We start from the raw sequence: 20,702 nt of genomic DNA, 5'->3' as shown, positions 1-20,702 counted from the left end.
ATCATTTTTATGTATCTCATAGATTGTCATAACAACAGCTTATGGAATGATATATGTACAGAACTCTGTAACGATAAGGCACTATAGAAAGGTAAATAATAATGATAGTTATACAAAAATAGAATTTGTGTTATGAATGACACCAAATTTTAAAAATTGGGAACAAATGAAATCTTGCTTCTCCCCCCCACCCCAATTTGGTTTTCTTTTGAGGGGTTTGAATTGTTAAGGGGATTCCCTGAACTTGTCGTTTTGAGTTGCCATATTTTCCAGAAACACTGGACCCAGAGCATGAAAGGGGCCCTGAATGTGCTAAGGATGAAGCTCCCCAAGCTGACATCATTTGTTGTTGCACCCCAGGTGGGACTCCCTGTGTGTCCTTGAGAGGCAAGATGGGTGCCAGCTGGTCTGTGTCAGACTGGATAATGCTTGTGCATTTGGGGTGTTCTACAGATTAGGTGACCCTCCTATCTTCAATGTTTAGCAGTTTTCAAAGGAAAAGAATGGGTCTTTTGCCATCACTCTGCTCCTCCCCTCCCATGTCCCTTCCTGGTAACCCCTCCTCCCTTTTTTCTCCTATTATAAAAGTGTAAATTTCTGTAAAACCTTTGAAAGCATTAGGTTCCCATGCATGTTCATTTTTCTCTTTCAATAAACCTGTTTTTCACATATGTCTCATGATGATGTGATTGCCTGGACTTAACCTTTCTGAAGGTTGTTTTGGGCCTGTAGCTTGCTGTATTTGTTTAAAGGTAGATGGAGAAGTTGATTTGTATAAATAAATAATTAACTTGTAATACTACTCCTGTCTAAGTTTGGGGGGGGGGGGGGTTCTGAGCATATCATGAAGGTGCTGAGCTGCTTGACTTCAAGAGGCTAGGGCTGCAGCATGAGGGGAGAAGTAATTTCAGTTTTGAGGGTACACACTTCTCAAGAGAACCTTGAAGAAATGAGGTGAGGTAGAGGGGAAATCATGGCCTTTGAACGGTGGACTCATTAAAACGGTTGTAAGACTCTTGGGGCAGCTGGTGGTATAGTAGATAAAGTACCAGACCTAGTGACAGGAAGATTTCCAGCCTCAGAAACTTAACTAGCTGTGTGACCCTGGGGAAGTCACTTAATGCTGTTTGTCTCAGTTTCTTCATCTGTAAAATGGGGACACACTGGAGAAAGAAATAGCAAATCTCTCTCATCGTTACCAAGAAAACCCCGTGGATGAAGTTCATGGAGTCATATAGAGTTGGACACAACTGAATGACTGACATCAGCAAAGTTTTTGGGACACCCTGTATATAAAAGATTTAAAATACTTAGAGGCAGCATGTATTTGTAGTCAGAGGACTTGTATTCAAGTGTCATTCAATTACCAGCATGACTTTGAGCAAATCACTTATCTATCAAATTAAGGTGCAGGACTATTTGGCCTTTAATGTCCATTCTAGCTCTTACTGTATGAGCCCAGAACCCATGATTTCAGGCTTTCGGTCTGTCTTTTAGATACAAATTTTATTATTCCAGCCAAACTGAACTGCTTCCTGTTCCTTGAATCCATTTCTCATGTTTGTTCTTTGAGCTATTTATTACTCATACTATTCTTCCTTTTGGAATGCCTTTCCTGGTCCATCCCACCCAGATGTAATTATTTTTCTCTTAAATCTTCATATTACTTTGTTCCTTTTGTATGACACTGTCTGTCTTGCATTATGATTTCTTGCGCACTCTACCCCATATTCCTAATAAAATTGTTCAGCTCTGGGACAACAGTGGTGGTGTTACACAGTTCTTTGACCGAGTATTCAACAAATATTTATGAAACTGAATTGGATTACAAAAACAGTTTGTTTTGAAAAATGAGGTCTCAGGATGAAATAGTAGCAGTATGAACTATTTCCATGTCTTAGAACATTAGACAGGAACGCCTGGTGCGCAGTCTTGATTCTCTCACTAATTTGCTGTATTACATTAAAGAATCAAATCTTACGTTTCATATTAGTCATCTCTCAAACTAAGGGGTTTGGATGTAGATGGTCTTTTCTAGTCCTGTGATTCTTACATAATTACACATAAAATATACATGGATCGAGAATTAAAGTATATTCACAATTCTGTACAAACTTTGTTGTGGGTTTGAAATTCTGTGTTCATTACTGTCTGAAAATGAACTAAATCCTAAGGCAATAACATGACTTCTGTCAAGCCTCCCAATTTCTTTATCTAACCTCTTCAGGGAAGACTTGCTTTGTGACAGTGGTGTGGATCCTTATTATTTTCACAGCAAGTCTTCCCCAATGCCCTGTTTCTGACTCTTCTTTGGAATGCGACAAAAATCACTTAGTTCCCCTCCTTTTCTGAAGAAGCTCAGCTTAATATTACTTACTGGAACTATTGGTCCTCATATCCTTATGCTAGGCAACATTGAAGGCTAGTGAATGACTGCTTCTGAAAGCACTTTCCTTTTTAGAGGAATAAACACTTAGACAGTCTCAGATAAATTTGGAATAGAACAACATAACTGGTTTTCAAAAGGTCTATAACAATACCATTTCTCCACAACTAAATATCAAAGTACTTTTGATTTTGTTGTTATTGTTTATATTTATGGATATAATTTGCATTACTGCATTTTAAGATTTCAAGATTTATTTAAAGAACTTGACTACTTAAAATTATTACCCAAATAGCTTAGCTATTATGTATAAGTGGTTGTTCTTTTCTTTTCATTTATTATTTATTTTAATGGAATTTTAGTTTACTTTCAACTCTGAATTCTCTCCCTTCAACTTCTCCTTCCCCTGTATACAAAGCATTATTCTTAATAACAACAACAAAAGCTTGCCCAAGTATTCATTTCATATTCATTCAGAAGTTTTTTCATCTGTTGGAAAGCGCTTACTGTTACTTCAGTCCTTTCTTAGCAATAAATGATCGTAAAGTGTGCCTATTTGTATAGTACTAAAGTATAGCATGAATTTTAAAAGAAATCTTCCCTTTTTTCCTCCGATCAGATGAGCACAGTGAAAAGACTACGGCCACGTCTGAGTGCCATTCTCTTTAAACTTCAGTTTGAGGAGCAGGTGAACAGCCTCAAACCGGATATCATGGCTGTCAGTGCTGCCTGTGATGAAATAAAGAAGAGCAAAAGCTTCAGCAAGTTATTGGAACTTGTGTTACTAATGGGAAACTACATGAATGCAGGCTCCAGGAATGCCCAAACCTTTGGGTTCAACCTTAGCTCTCTCTGCAAAGTGAGTTTTATGCTTATGTTTATCTGAACATGTTTTTACTTATCAGTTATTCACATTTTTCAAATGAAAACTAAATTAATCTTTATTTTCAAACACTTGAACTTTATGACAAACTGATACTAATCTATTCAACTTCTAAACTAAATGGAAATGTTGATTCCCTCCCCCCCCCCCCAAATGTAAAGCCAAAGTTACATATTTGATTTCAAATGAAACACAGTGGAGTTGTTTAACCCAGATATTTTCTGAAAGTATTCATCTGCAGCCTCAACATAGTGGAAAACTAAATTTCATTCAGTTCACAGTCCCTATTTATCATAATATATATATTTGGAGATCTTTATACTTGGCTTTGATTTATTGTTGTTGAGCATTTAGAACCTTTAATTCGCATTTTGCAGATACTTTGGCTTTTTTTGCGGGGCAATAAGGGTTAAGTGACTTGCCCAGGGTCACACAGCTAGTAAGTGTCAAGTGTCTAAGGTCAAATTTGAACTCAGGTCCTCCTGAATCCAGGGCCGGTGCTTTATCCACTGTGCCACCTAGCTACCCCCAGATACTATTAAAAAAAAATCTGACAGCACATGAAGGTAAGAGATTTATACCTAAGCTATATGCATAGTTTTTTTCCAAAGCTTTTTGGATTTTTTTCTCCTTCTTGATAAATAAATTAGACTAATACAAGCTATATCCATAGGATTTTTCAAAGCATTGTGAAATGTTTTCTTCCTTCTTGATCAATAAATTAGAGTAATATGTGCAATATATGCAATTTCAAATTGGATCAGATTATATGTTGTTTTCTCTAGGCATTTTCTGCATTTAAAAACTGAGTAGTGGGGGCAGCTAGGTGGCACAGTGGATAAAGCACTGGCCTTGGATTCAGGAGTACCCGAGTTCCAATCCAGCCTCAGACACTTGACACTTACTAGCTGTGTGACCCTGGGCAAGTCACTTAACCCTCATTGCCCTGCAAAAATAAAAAAAAAATTTAAAAAAACAAAACAAAACTGAGTAGCGAGAATTTTATGTATGAACAAGTTTAACAAAACTCTTTTTTGAGGGAATTGCCAATGGTAGTGGTAATGGTGATCAGATAATGATCCCCTGCAGAATTTTTTTTAATAGAATGGCACGTCCTGGTGATGAAACTTCCTCTATTAATACAGTTCAATAGCTGTGCTGCAGTTTTTGTCTTTGAAATTTTCCAATGGCACTGAAAGGTATAAGGACTTGTCTAGGGTTACACACACACACACACACACACACACACACACACACACACACGAGTCTAAGGCACAGCTTGAATACTTGAATCCAGGTCCTGCTGGTCCTGTTGATTCTCAGGGTGTCTGGCTATTCATTATAAACTAGGTTGCATTTTTTATTCATTACTCATAGTGATGGGTAGATTTTCTTATCCTTGGACAGATGAAGTGCACTCACTAATGAATGTAATGGATTGCTTTTTGTTTCCATTTTTGAAAGGTGGAGAAGAAAAATTGTCATGCCGGCTGTTTACATTGATGAACTGTTCTCCGTCTTAGTTGAGGGCACATGAGGCTCTTATACTCAACTTTTAGGCTTCCATAAACCCTCAGTGTACATTATCCATTCTTCCCTGTTCTCTTTCATCTCATTTCTGCCCTTTGTTTTTTAATGCTTTTATTGCTGGTTAATTTAATCTCAACTTCTTCAGATCATCCGGACTTTTCTCTTTCTTCTTTCAAAAGCTATAATTATTATTTTTTTATCTCATATCTCCACCCTCTGAAGTAATTTGCTCATTTGAGATCGATAGCCTTCAAATAAGCATATCATTGTATCACAACTAATGAAGAATGACCATGATAAATAATCTTTAAACTTATCTCCTTCTATTTTCAATTCATTTCCTCTACCACATTTCATTGTCCCATATTCACCATAACTGGGATTTCCCCCCCTTTCTAGTGATCGACCATTGAAATGATCAAAATTGTCATTGTGGTAAAAATTGAAACTGTTTTTGTTCTTTTAATATCTAGTGCTAGTTGTAAAAAGGTAGAGGTATTTGAAAACACTCCACGTAATGGTTTTATCTGTTAACCCATAACGAAACATTTCCATTATGATTTTGTAAAGTATTAGAGTATTATTTTAATTCTGTTATAGATATTTTAATTCACCTGAATGGGGATCTTTATGTTTGCATTCCTCCTCTCTTTGTAAAGCTTACAAAATCAACTCTTCAATTTCACATCTTTTAGGCCTCCTTGTTGCAGAGAGTAGATTTTTCTAGCAAAATATTATCTCGTCATCTTTATTATCAGACAGAGCAGACTGATCTCTGAAAATTGTAGTTGAATTTGCAAACTGTGTATAAAGTGCTCCAATTATTGATAAGGGTGCACACAACAAATTGTGTTGATTTGATCGCAGACAGGCAGGGAAATAGTTGAATTTCTTACAAAGCATGCTGGGAAGTTATACTCTTTGACATTGTATGTTGCAGAATATTTGCTTGGAAGTGACCTTCACAAATTCAGCACCAGCATTTCAAATGTGGAACATCTATCTAAATTTAAAATTTGGAGACAGGAGAATGATTTTTGCATTGGAAAAAAATATTTTCCCCTTAGTGTAACCTAGTATCATTTTAGGAATTGTAGTATGCTTTTGTTAATCTTCCATAAACCAACACATATTTATTATACATTTACTATATGTTAGTTTTTTTGTTTTTTTTTTAAGTTTTGGACATGTGATTTTGTGTGGAAATTTCTTCGATCTATACTGATTGATAACTTTTCTGTAATTTTTAGTCTTAACCTTTTAAGGATACTGACGAAGAGGTTTAGTGAATGGCCTCTGGTTATGCAACATATAAATATTATATATATATATAATATATATATAATATTTTATATATATATATATATATATACATGTGTATGTATAGAGAGAGAGTATTGTACATAGGTATAAATAGATATATGACTTTACTTTGAACCTAGGTCTTCCTATTAGTTACATCTTTTGTCCACTGTGCTTCATTTTTTTTATGAGAAGGTAAAATATGCACACATGTATAATAAAAGTTAGAATATGATATTTATACAGTTTATTAAAATGCTGTGAGAAATTTGAGGCTTCAGAGATCCTCCCTGACTGAGAGGAAACCATGGAAAAGTAAAGGAAGGGGGAAAAAATTGGCTTGAAAGGTAGAAATGCTTTTTGAAAATACAACCCTGGGGCAGCTAGGTGGCTTTGGATTCAGGAGGACCTGAGTTCAAATCCTACCTCAGACACTTGACCCTTACTAGCTGTGTGACCCTGGGCAAGTCACTTAACCCCCATTGCCCTGCAAAAAAAAAAATTAAAAAGAAAAAACAACCCTAGTTTTATTGGGAGGTGGGGGTGGAGTGACACTGTTGCTTTTCTTTGATATGCTTTAAAATGGTCTATTTTTTCTCCCTTTCTCTATTCTTGCTGACTTTTTAAAGTGGGTTGTTTCTGTTTGCTTGTGGATTTTTAGGGAATGGAATAATCTATTGTTATGGGCTAAATGTGATAATGTCCCTGGGGTGCAGTACTATAAAACACTGCTGTCCTTTAGGGGAGTGGAAAATATCCCCAAAGCAAGAGATGCTTATGTTTATCTAGTTCCTTGTTACAGTGAACAAAAAGTCAGTGAAACTGAAATGAGCTGATTCTGGCCTTCTAAATTATTCAAACCTACTTAACAAATTCTTGATACACAGTTAAAATGTTAGTTCTCATAAAAGCATGAGATTTAATATGTTTAACCACCATAGTCTCTCCAGTAAATACTATGAGCCTTCTTTAAAAAAACAGTTAATCCAAATGTTTCCATCTTATCACTAGCACACAATTTATAAGAAAAATAGCTATCAGAAATTCTTGTTCTCTTCTACATTATTTACTTGGGGAAAATTCTCAGTGGCTAGGTAGTCAGTAACATTCTAGATAAATTTTAGCAACTTTATTATCACTTGATAGTTATTGACCAAACATTTTAACGTAACCAGTACTGTTCTTAAATTTGTATCTAGCAAGTTGAATATTTTATTTACTTTTAATTTGGACACCTTTAACAAGTAAAAGCTTGTTTTTGAGCTTTGCCTCAGAATTTAATATATTTTATTTGCCACATTGCCCAAACCACATTTCTAGAGCTTTATTAAGTTTTCTGGTCTGTTATTTACACCTAAGAATGCTTGTGTTTCTTGGGAGAGTGTCTTTTTAAAAAATTTAATTGAATGATAATCCAGAAATGTTAAAACTGGAACAGGTATCTAAATAGCAAATCTAAAATCTCCCTTTTGTGCCTTGGAAAATTAAGGACCTACATTATTGCCTTGTTTATCAACTTAATGCATTGTTTTAGGGGTTTTTATGATTATTATGTGTGTTGCATTTTATATATATTCATTTCTCATATGAAAAGCCATGATAAAGGAGAGACATTAGAGAAAAATAGTTTTACATTTCAATAAGTATGTGAAACCACCAGAGCAGAACCACAGCCACAAATTTTTTATTTTTTCTAACTCTATAAAATAATATTTAGGTAGTTTGATTGGTATGGCACTGAATAAGTAAATTAATTTAGGTGGCCTATCCATGAGCAATTGATATTTTTCTAAATTACATAGATCTGATTTGATTTGTGTGAAACATGCTATGTAATTGTGCTCATAGAGTTCCTGGGTTTGTCTTGGCAAGTAGACTCCCAAGTATTTTATATTGTTACTGTTACTTTAAATGGAATTTCTCTTTCTATCTCTTGCTGCTGAGCTTTGTTGATCATGTATAGAAATGCTGATGATTTTTGTGGGTTTATTTTATATCCTCCAACTTTGCTAAATAGAGCTATACTTTTGACAATAACCCCTTTGTGTCTTTATTTTTAAGGGGTTTGGGCATTAATGAATTTTGCATTTTGTCCAAGTTTTTTTTCTAATGGTATAATCATGCTATTTTGATTGTTGTAGATTTTAACACATTTAATTGTTAATTTTGTTTTTTATTGTCCTGATGTCAAAACAAACTTTCAGAGAGAGAGAGAGAAAGAGAGAAGCTATAGTCTTGTAGTTCTTTTGCTAAATTTTTATATAAAATTTTTTGGAGCAAAGTTCATTTGTGATATTTGTCAGTATTTTTCTTATGTGGACCTGGTTTAGATAGTAAGACCATACTTATAAAAAGGAAAACTGTGGCTTGTAACTTGATGAATCCATTGGTCTTTTATTAATCATTATACTTAATTAGCACTACAACATTTGATGTTTTTGATCTGTAGCTGATAAAAAGAAAGACGTCATTATTGATATGGAAGTAATTCACCATATTTAATCAAAAACTATATTGTTAGGCCAAAGATTAAAATCAGTACAAAGCTAGGAGAAAGAAAATAAGTATAATAAAGGTTGTGTGCAATTAAGACAACACCAAAATAATGACTATTTAAAAATAGGAAGTGGACAGAGGAAAGGACATCAATATTTATTATAACCATGATTTTTTTTCCGTTCAATGAACTTCATTTTAAAAATTAATTTTATTGATGTCTTTTGTTTTTATGTTTGCTACATTTTCTGATTTATTCCTCTTTCTCCTGCTTCTTAGTGAGTTATCATTTATAACCAAGAATAAGAAAGGGGAAAAGCAGTTCAGAAAAGTTAAGCAGCATATTAAAAAAGTCTACTACCTATAGTATTTCATACTTAGTAGTACTCCACCTCTGCCCAGAGCTGAAGATACCTCTCATTTCTTTTCTTTGGGGTCAAGCTTGACCGTTAGAACTTAATGACATTAACTTTCTATTATATTTGTGTTCTTTCCATTTGTCATAGTTTTCATTGTTTCATACAGTTTATTGTTTTTCCAGTTTCCTGGAGATAGTGGATAGTGTTGATCTTGGAGTCTGGAAGACCCAAATTCAAATCTGTCCTCAGGTACTTAGTAGCTGCATTACCCTAGGAAAGTCACTTAACCTCTCTTTGCCTTAGCTTTCTCATCTATTAAATTGTGTTAATAAAAGCATTTGTCTCCCAAGGTGATTGTGAGGATCAAATAAGATATTATTTGGAAAATGCATGACACAGTGGCTGGCAGCTAGTCGGTGCTCTACAAATGCCTATTATCTCTTTTCTTCCTAGCTCTGCTTAGTTCACTTTTCATCATTTCATATAAGGCTAAACGTGTTTCATTGTATTCATTAATATTCAGTCTATTGAGGGACCTGTTCCAAAGGTATCTAAAGGACTGGATGATGTCAGAGGCTTGGAAAACACTTTGGACCTCCTTACTTCTGAAGCTGCTTTTCCATCCTTATTATATATTCTTCCCTGTCATACACTGAATGGTCCAGCCAAACTTGTTTTAATGCTACTCTTTCACTTGTGATAGTCCATCTATCATTTGCATGCATTTGCAGTCTGTCTCCCCTGGCAGGAGTGCATTCTCTCTTCATCTTGCGTCATCGAACTCCTAGTTTTCTTCAAAGCTCACCTCATGTGCCACCTCATTAAATTTATCAATCAGCCAGTACTTATTAAGTGCCTCCTGTGTTCTAGGGACTCTGCTAGGGACTATGTATATAAATATCAAGAATGAAACAATCTTTACTCTAAATGAGCTTAACCCAAATCTGTTTCTGATCCCCAGTCTCCACACTCTTCAAAATTGCCTTGTACTTTTTATGTATATATGTGTACTTTTTTTTTTAAATGTGCAACTAGGCTGGGGTTTCTAAAATATTGCTATTTATGAATTAATGGACATTGTACCAGTTTTTGGCATTAAGCATTTATTAAATCATTTCTCCCTCCCTCTCTTTCCTCCCCCCTCCACAAGACAGCACCCAATCTGATGTAGGTTATAAATGTATAATCTACAAGTTCGTGCTCTTTTTTTTTTTTTTTAAGTCTGTGTTCAATCAATATCAGTTCTTTCTCTGGGATTGGATAGTATGCTTCATCATTAGCCCTTTGGGCTTGTTTTAGATCATTGCATTGCTAAGAGTAGTCATGTCATTCACAGTTGCTCATAGAACAATACTGCTATCACTGTGTACCATGTCCTCCCGGTTCTGCTCACTTCATTATGCATCAGTTCATATGAGTCTTTCCAGATTTTTCTGAAATCATCCTGCTTGTCATTTCTTATAGCGCAATAATATTCCATTATAATCATATACCACAGCTTCTTCAGTCATTCCCCAATTGATGGATATTCCTTTGATTTCCAATTCTTAGCCACCACAAAGAATTATCAGGAAAAAGAAATTAAGAGGGATGTTAAAAGGTTAAACTGTTTATATTCCTACATGGGAAGATGACACAGCTAACTCATAAGAACTTTCTCAGTATTAGGGCAGATCATAGAAATAAATTTAGAGGGCACAAGTGGGAATTGCTTATGAAGGGATGATATCTGCAAAGTATTTATTTCTTATCTCTCTTTGTGGGGTGCTTGGAGTTGGGTGACATGCCTGGGGTTATGCAGTGGGTGAGTGTCTTATGTCCGGGCCCAGATTTGGGCTGGGGTCCTCCTGGGTCCAGGGTGTCCTCCTGGGTCCAGGGTGGATGCTTTGTCCACTGTGTCACCTAGCTGCCCCATGATGACATCTTTAGGGTAAAATCTGGGGGGTGCGAGAAATGCACTGGAGGAGGGGGAAGGTGAGAGGTAGCATGGGTTAAAATTCCACATGAAAGAAACAGGTTAGGGCATATGGAGTAGGGGGAGAGATGGGGGAGGACCCAGGTAGTAAATGAACTTTATACTCATCAGAATAGGCTCAAAGACCTTAATCAGAGTTGGCTCAAGGAGGGATTAACATACACACCCAATTGGGAGGAGTAATCTATTTAAATTGGGCAGGAAATGAGCCATCATTACTATGTAACCCTGCAGGAAATAGGAGGGGAAGGGGATAAAGAGGGAGGGTCAAAAGAAGGGAGGGCAGATTCGGGGAGGGAGCAGTCAGAAGCAAATCCCTTTTGAGGAGGGATAGGGTGAAAGAAGATAGATAATAGAGTAAATATCATGGGAAAGGGAATAGGATAGAGGGAAACAGTTATGAATAGTAACTAAAAAAGAGAAAAGGTAAAAAAAATTGTATTATGTGATATGTGTATGTTTATATACTTTACATACATTGTTTCCCCTGATATATCGTAATCTCTTTGATTTTAGGACTAATTCACATCTTTCTTTGTTACCTCCTGCCTAGCACAATGCCTTAGAAGTGATAGGCACTTAAGAAATGTTGGATTGATGATCTGAAACTAATCTACAATATCATCAAGAGCATCCTTGATATGGGGACAGGTTTCCACAAGCAATATTTCCCAGTAGGCTATATTTTTACCATTATACAATTGATTGAAAAAAAATATTAAAATATAAGGTCCTACTGTGCTTATTGTTTTTTAAGTATGAACAATGTATCTTATTGATTAGACCAAAAAAGATTTCACCAATGTATGTCATTATTATACAAGATAGTTTTAAAATATGATAATAGAAAAGCTTTTCCTGGCCTTCCAATCTTTATTTATATGTTAAGCATAAAACAAAGATGTATTCCATATTGTCATGAGGAAGATCCAATGTAGATTCCAAATCAAAGAGGGATTATATTAAAATGGTAGGCTTGTCCTGTTTCTTCTCATTGCAGGTGTTATTATTCTAATTATATCAAATCCCAGAATATCCAAGAAACTTTTGAATGAGAAGCAGAATTATTTAAAAGAGTTTGGTAGAACTATCCATATGCAGAAAGAACCAAATAGGTAAAGAATGCTCATTGCTCAGACGATGAATTCTAGGGGAATGGATACCTGATGAAGCTGGTTCATCAATATATCCATCTTGGACAGCCCTTGCAAATGGCCAGTGAGCTCACTTTAAATTTGATCAGAAGGAAAATTGGCTGGATTAGCTTTAGGAAATTCTGCATTGCTTTAGTATCTTTGAGCTTCTTTTTCTTGAGCCCATCTTTTTTCTTTCTTTTTTTTTTTTTTTGTGGGCAATAAGGGTTAAATGACTTGCCCAAGGTCACACTGTTAGTGTTACGTGTCTGAGACCAAATTTGAACTCAAGTCCTCCTGAATCCAGGGCCGGTGTTTTATCCACTGTGACACCTAGCTGTCCCCATGCCCATCTTGTTAATACAGTTATTCTTTTCATAAATGGTGTTGTGGTATGGTGAATAGTATTGAACCCAAGAAAAGGTGGGTTCAAGTCTTGCTTTTGTCACTTACTGGCAGGATATGTCTCTTATCATCTGAGGACCACAGGCAATTATATGAGATGAAAAGTTGCAGAATAATTTGTGATCTGTGTAGAAAAAAGATTAGCTAATAGGAATTCCTTATACCAGTGAAATCACAGAAATGAGTCAAAATTCTACCAATGCTATGTTTCTTGATTCCTTCTCATATAATAATCAATGAAGAACTGAAATTGAGGGTCACCAAAAGAATAGTAGATAGGTGTCTGGTTGGAATGAACAGATCGTAGAACCTTACAAGCAAGGAATTATATGTCATTAAAGAAATGTATGATGATGAAAGATGGCTTCATCCATCATGTGGAGGAAGTGAAGGAGAACTAATGTACAATCCATATATTCCACTGGTATCCTTGGTATTTAAAGAAAATATGAGGTATTCCCTTCATGTTCAGCGGATCCCTTTTAGTAAACTTTAGGAGCATGTGGACAGGAAGGACTCTTATAGTATGTGCAGGCAAGGATGAGTTTCATTTTGCACTATTGAAGAGAATACCCCTATTAATAAGACCATATCTATTGGACTTTTGGTGTAATGGCAGTATAGTACTTCTATTTACTCTCTTGAGGTTCATTTCTAAATCTAAGGTTTCTGGATTAAGTAGATTTCTGTATTGTTTGTTTTATGACTCTTGGAGTTTATTCCTTAACTCTAAGATACCTGAGTTTATGTATTGTCTGTATTTATGTATTGTCTGTTCTAGGACTCTTCTTTTGTCCAGATTGGGCTTTATAAATTATACCATTTGCACTGTCATTAGCATTGTACAGACATTTCTGTCGCTAATGTAATCCAACATCATTAATTATTTGTATTTTTATATTTTTGTTAATTTGCTTTCCTGTGATGTTATGACACAGTTGTTTTCATATTTCTGTAATTTTAATGTTATTTAATATTCCTAAATGTTTGTCTACAATCTGTATAATTTCTTTTATGAATTGTCTTTTCTTCACTTTTAACCAGTTGTCATTCATAGAGGCAAGTATTGCTCTTGTGGATGTATAGTTGTTGTTTTTGCATTATGAGTGTTAGGTGTATAGTTGACATTTTTGAGCTGTGACATCAGGGTGATGTCATGACTTGGAGTGAATTAGATTTAAGTGAGGGATGGTTGTGCAAGGTCACCAACCTCAATTTCTCCTGCAGAGCCATTTGATTCCAGTGGCAAGATATAGATCTGAATGTGGAACCATTTGACAGTACCATTGACTTGGGTGATAGGAATTTTCTTTGGTTTTCACTATTTGGATAAAGCACTTGTAGGAATAGAAGGGCTTTGGGGGAGGGTATGGTGGAGATATGCATCTTTTCCAGAGGTTCCTTCCTAGGATTATGTGCTAGAAGCAATGCTATTCCCAAGGCTCTTGGATTTGGGTTGAGTGTCCTGGACTATCTGCATCAGTATTGGTAAAAATGATACTCAGAGAAATGGTGATGGTAGACTTGCCTGTGCAATGGGGTAGCAGTTGGTTGACAGTGCATAGAGAAGGCTGTTCCATTTTACACAGGATTTGCTGATGCTGTCTGTGATGGCATGATTGGAAATAGGAACCATGTTTGTAGTAGTGGTGGGGAGAAGTATGTTCATGCTCCCAGGGCTCTTGTGCTTATCACTTAACTACTGAGATGTTGCATGCATGCATGTTTGTGTGTGTGCGTGTGTGTGTGTGTTTATATTCAATTGAACATAGTTTGTCATTTGTTTCATAAACATTTATTTTCCTTCCAAATAAATGATAAATTTACTCTCTATTTTCTTCAAACTTCCCTTTCAAATAAAATATAATTAACTTATAAATTCTAGTTATAGTATCAAATAAGAAGAATGGACATTAATTTTTTTTGGCCATATTGCTATTCAAACTTCCCAAGAGCATTTATAAAACATGAATTCTTTCCTGATCATTTGATTACTAATGGGTTTATGGAATGTTAATGTTCTTTGTTCTGTTTTTGAAATATCTACTATATTTCATTGATTTATTCTTTTACTAATTTGTCCAATTTCAGCAGATTTTGTTCATTGGTGCACTGTATTGTTTTCAACTCTGAGTTTGTGAGTAGGTGTTCATTAAAAATCCTTTTTCTGAATATACTTTTATGAGAAACAGGTGCAGACCACTTCAAAATACTTTCAGAGGCAGCTTTGGTATAACAAAAAGCCTTTATTCCTTTCTCATGAGAAACAAAAGCAGTTAGTGAGTGCAAACGCTGAAAACAAGCACCTTGTATATATCCTACATCTTGCCACAATCAGTCCCTCCCCTGAGCCACCTGACCTAGGCACAGGTTCACAATATTCCCAGAAGAGTTCTTGCTAAATCCCCCTTGATAGGTTACCCCTTCCATACATGATCAAAAATGGGGTGGAGATTTCAGACAGGGGAGGAGAAATTAATATTAATAAGTGTATTTAGCAAGCACAGTAGAGACTAGAGTTAACCTTTTACGTATTTTCTCTAAGATACCAGCAAGAACCAGTTCAAACTGGTTTTTATCTCTAGCCATGAAAAACTTATTTTTCTCTTTCCTGGTTTGATATAATTCACTAGATAATATTGTCTGTTGCGGGGGCAGCTAGGTGGTGCAGTGGATAAAGCACTGGCCTTGGATTCAGGAGGACCTGAGTTCAAATCCAGCCTCAGACACTTGACACAGACTAGCTGTGTGACCCTGGGAAAGTCACTTAACCCTCATTGCCCTGCAAAAAATTGAAACAAAACAAAATGTTGTCTGTTGTTTTCTATATGGACATGCTTTCTTGAGAAGATCCCATGTATCAAGTTATTCTGAGAAGATTTCACCATGTATCAAACCATCACCATTTCTTGTAATCCCATCTCTTCTTCTTCTTCTTCTTTTTTTTTTTAGTGAGGCAATTGGGGTTAAGTGACTTGCCCAGGGTCACACAGCTAGTAAGTGTTAAGTGTCTGAGGCCGGATTTGAACTCAGGTACTCCTGATTCCAGGGCCGGTGAATCCCATCTCTACTAATTGGAAGTATTGTAATCTTCTCATTCTATTTTTCCAAGCCATTTTACTCATATATATATATAGCACAAGGAACAAATGTCAATATTTACCAAAGCTATAATAGCAAGCATGGTTAATAGCACTACTTAATATTAAGTCTCTTTGCAATTTCAGTACTGTACTCCCATTGTCCATTTAATTAGCAATTTCATCTTGGATCTCAGATGTCCCATGTAGTTGATTGATCTCTGGAACTCCTTTTCTTGGGGCAGTCTGGAAGATGTCTTGTCTCCAGAGCACCTCTTCTCTTCACTAGATTTACTTCTCTGGTTTCAAATTACTTGTAGAGACTCCTTAGATGTTCCTGTTAAAATCTCTTGCAAAAGCGACCTCAATACAAATTGGTACAATCTCTCAAATTCTACTTTTCCAATAACTAGTCCATAAGTGTTTATAACATGAGTACCCATGCAGTTCATAACTTGATCTAATTCTGTATCTGACACAAACATTGTTAATATCAATCCAAAGAGATACATGTAATACATACAAGCTAAATATTTTATAATACTACAGAAAACAACTTTTAAACCTTTCCAAATTACAAATATATGTGTGTGCATCTCCATTTGACCTTTTTTCTCCAAAAATTTCTACTCAATTGTTTAAAATCTAATTATTTCATAAAACTTAAGTTACAAAATACTTTTGTAAGAAGATGACTACAAATGAACTTACATAAAAATTACCAAGTTAATTTCAATTATAGTAACGGATTTAGGATGACACTTAAGTAATTAGTTTCAAAACAATGGATGCCAAATAAATTGTCCATAATAAACCATATTTGTATTATAGGACATGCTAAGAGACAGGTGCTATTTCCACATTACATAATAAACTTTTTTTGTTTGTTTGTTTTTAACATAATAAACTTAAAGTTGATCTTTCCATAGGTGTAACAAAACATTCTATAAGTTACCCCCTCTGAGAAAATTGGTTACATTAAAATTCTTTTCTTCAAAACAAACTTAAGGTGTTTCTGATTCAGTTTAAAAAATGTATAACCAATAACAGACAGATGACAAAGCCAGATTCTTATACACTTTAGTTGTTTAGAATCTAAAAAATCCTAGAATTTCTAGGTTAAACAATTTGACTGTTGTACCAGCATCTCACCCAGAAATTACAGTATTAACCTAAGGGATGAAGAGCCAATTTGTGTTCATGCTGATCAAGTGACATGATTATAGGAATTTGCCATAAAAGAACAGGGACCAAGTTCTCTGGGAGCTTCATGTACACTCTAGGCAGCAGCTCTGTAGACAGCCAGTTGAAGTGGGCCAGACTTAAAATCAGACATGTGGAATAGTTTTCATTATTGGGGAAATTGAATCAGGAGAATCCTACCTTAGCCTTTGCCAAAGTCATTCTCCCAGCCTTTCCCATAACAACAAACAAGAGGAACTCTGACCACAGGGAACATTTATTGAAACTAAGTAACTGGTCTGGCAAGATTATAATGAGGACAGCCCATGTGGGTGTGCTGAGCCAATTGGAGACTCAGCAGGACTAAGAACTGCCCCATCCCTTCCTGTGGGGGAGTCAGATTTAGCTGGATACAAAGAGGCAGTTAGTGAGAGGGTTCTGAGGGAGATGGGGAAGGTAGACATTTAGAGGAGCTGTGGGTTTTTGACCTTCAGACCAAAAGAGACTATAACTAAATCTCCTTAGAACTACAGATTTTAGGTATTGGTGAGTTTGTGTTTTTATTTTAGGCAGAGTTGGCTGGGCTGGAAGCAGGTTTGGGTGCCTAGGGCCTTTTTACCCCAGAGATTTATACATTGTTTCTAGTTCTATTAATCTCACTTGTGTTTTAAACTTGTTACCATTAATAAACCTGTGTTTTGTGTTTTTGAAAGAGGCTGTTTCTTTTCTTACCCCAATATTAAGGTGAGCCACCCAATTAACTCTTCCCATACTAAATTTGGCCCTTACAATGGTCAATTCATTAATTTGCTCTTTCTTTTTTTATTGCTGTGTTTAGAGATGTAAATATTTCTCTAAGTATTGCTTATTGTTATCATTTGAAATTGAATTTGAAATTGTTTATTGTCTTTGATTTGTTCTTTGACAAACTTTTATTCTTTAGGATTAAATAATTTATTTTCCCATTAATTTTTAATCTATGCTTCAAAGGCCCTCTATTGAATCTAACTTTTATTTCATAATTGTCCAAGTAGGGTACATTGAACATTTCTACTTTTCTGCATTTATTTGTGAGGTTTTTATACCCTAATATTTGGTCAGTTTTTGTGAAAGTGCCATGCACAGTGGAGAAAAAGGTATACTTTTTATTCCCACTGAATATTCTCCAGAAGTTTATCATCTTTAACTTTTTTGTACCAAATGAAATTCCAAGACAGCATTCTTAGCATAATTAATAAATGTATTATTTAGGTTATAGTAACCAATAAATTGAGGTCATTGGTCTGTGGGTTACCAAAGACCCCATCTAAGGGTCACAGGGCCCTTTATTTTTATTTTTTTTTATTTTTTGCGGGGCAATGGGGGTTAAGTGACTTGCCCAAGGCCACACAGCTAGTAAGTGTCTGAGGCCGGATTTGAACTCAGGTACTCCTGAATCCAGGGCCGGTGCTTTATCCACTGTGCTACCTAGCTGCCCCCCACAGGGCCCTTTAAATCCCGGTGTATCTTCCTTCTAATTGACCTAAGAATACATCATTGGAACCTCTCCTGGCAAATGTAAGGCAACCCTGATTGGTAGATAGATTGGCCTTTAGGTGTAGCTGATCTCTCTCTCTCTCTCTTTGTTTCTGTCTCTGTCTCTGTGTCTCTCTGAATTCCAGTTGCTCCTCATGAGACAGCTGCCTTCAAAAATCTTTCTGGTTTTGGCTCTCCATGGGAGACCAAGTCACCCCAAATCTTTGGTATATAAGAGTCATCCCCTGGGGAGGGCCTCAGTTCAAACTGGCCTCTTTATACTATATAAAGAGAAGCAAGGGGCCCTGATCAAGCTAGTTAAGGAGTCTTAGGGGCTTTGAGTGATTAGTTTACTCAGTTAAGCCCTTCAGAAGGGGATCTGCTCTTCACAATTGGGTTTTGAGGAAATGGATGGATTCACAGAGAAATATTAGTTATTAAATTAAGGCAATCAATATTAATTTTCCTTATTTCTAAAGTTCTCATCATTCTATTCATACTTTCTTCTATTTCTTCATTCTTTTGACTTTGTTTTATTGTTCCTTAATGTCTTATGGAATCATTTGCTTCTACTTGACCAATTCTAATTTTTAAAATGATATTTTCTTTGGTGAAGCATCTTTTTTTTTTAAGCTACTCTTAATTGTTAATTTTCTTGAATTACTCTCATTTCTTTTCCCATTTTTTTCTCTACCATTTTTATTTGGTTTTTAAAGTATTATTTTTGCTCTTTTTTAATCCCTTGACCTCTTCTAGAAATTTTTCTTAGGCTTATTCCAGTCTACAGTTTTCTTTGAGACTTTGCTTGTGGGTATTTTCAGGTTGTTTTCTGATTTTGTGTTTTGAGTTTCCCTGTCACCATAGAAGCTTTTTGTAATCAGATTCTTTTTCTGTTGTTTGCTCATTTTTCCGGCCTTTTACTTGACTTTGGACTTTATGTTAGAGTTGGGCTTTGCTCACATTTGGGGAGGAGTGGTTGGCCTGAATTTCTATAAGATGGATCCCTGGGGGCTTACAGGTTTTAGTTGTTTCAGAGGTTAAATGGTCTGTGGTTACTGCCCTCTGGCTCTGTGCACTAGTCTTTACCTACATAGGGTCCCTGTTCCCTTGTAACTGTGATTACTACTCTCTGACCTATTGTGTCATTTGAAATATATTGGGGGTGCCTGTTTCTGTTTTAAGATATGGGGAACTTAGCTGGGGTTTCTAATATATTGTTACTTATAAATTAGAGGCTATTACACCAATCTTGGCATTAAGCATTTATTATTAATTTGATTGCATGTAAACCAAGCATAAAATCCCAGGAAGGAGGGGACTGGGCAGGCCAGCCCCGGGTTAGATAAGTGTCTGGGAGAGGCGCTACAAGAAGAGGGGTGAGAGTGAGAGAAAGAGAAAGCCACCCCCGTCTCCCCAAGGATTTTATCCTCTCTCAGGTGTAGAGGCGGGTCTCTGCAACTTGACCCAAGCTAATTAATTGGTCAGTAACATTTCAGTCCATTGTTTGGCATGACTTGAGGGTGGTCCATGTCAAAATGACCAGGATCTGTGAAAGACAGACACTCTGAGGGCAAAGCTTTTAGGTGTGGTTCTACTCCCTATTGTCTCTATTCATAACCCAAGCTCCAACTTTAATGACTCTAGGCTGGCCTTAAAAGAGGTCAGGCAAATCTCTCTTGGGGGGTGGGAGGGTCCCCTCTGGGTCCCCCCAAACCCCATTATTTTTCCCACACTAGACTTGTGACCTGGAACTGGGTAATGGACTTGCCAAATAGCCTCAGATCCTGTACTCAGTGCTAGCACAATGGTGTGTTCAGTCACTTTATTGTCTCTTTGCATTGTCCATGCCTTTTGCTCCTGAGGCTGCTACTGCAGCCATCTACAAGCCCCACTGCTGGTGCATCTTCCACTGCAACTCAGGCGTGTCTCTCTCTTCCTCCCCCCCCATCCCCCCCTGTCCCCCCTCCCAACAATAGTTTCCCATGTAATTTCCAGACCTTTATTTTTATCTGTCTAAGCTGCCCATGGCTAAAACAATGATGGGCTTTTTGTTGGCTTTTCGACTCAGAATTTACTTTGGTGGTTTCTGTGATCAAGTTTTACAGTTGTGACCCATCACTTTGCCATCTTCATACTGCTGTGTGCTAGGCACTGTGGTAAAGGGCTTTTTATCCCATATTACCATATTTGGTCTTCATAACAGTCTTGCTGAGGAGGTACTCTTATTATCCCCTTTTTATAGTTGATGAAACTGTGGTAAACAAAGAGTGACTTTCCCACATAGCTCCTGTGTGAGGCTAGATTTGAACTGGGGTCTTTCTCAATCCAGGCCCTGTTACTTACTCTATTATGCCATCAACTACCTCCTGACTCCAAGTCTAGCACTTTGTCCTCTATTTCCTAGCTTCTTAAACTGTGAGACCCCATATTGAGTTGTAAAAAATTTGGCAACAGTA

The 20,702-nt window shown here is 36.2% G+C and overlaps 1 protein-coding gene across 1 annotated transcript in view; it reads left to right on the top strand.

Moving 5' to 3' along the window:
• Window positions 1-20,702, top strand: part of DIAPH3 (diaphanous related formin 3) — a 449,127-nt gene that overhangs the window by 223,331 nt on the left and 205,094 nt on the right. The window contains 1 exon segment of the mRNA XM_043995139.1: window positions 3,006-3,245. Within this exon segment, the coding sequence (XP_043851074.1) occupies window positions 3,006-3,245 (240 nt within the window).

This window comes from Dromiciops gliroides, chromosome 3, assembly GCF_019393635.1.
Source record: "Dromiciops gliroides isolate mDroGli1 chromosome 3, mDroGli1.pri, whole genome shotgun sequence".
In the NCBI taxonomy this organism is placed as follows: domain Eukaryota; kingdom Metazoa; phylum Chordata; class Mammalia; order Microbiotheria; family Microbiotheriidae; genus Dromiciops; species Dromiciops gliroides.
This window is presented reverse-complemented; position numbering and strand designations above follow the sequence as displayed.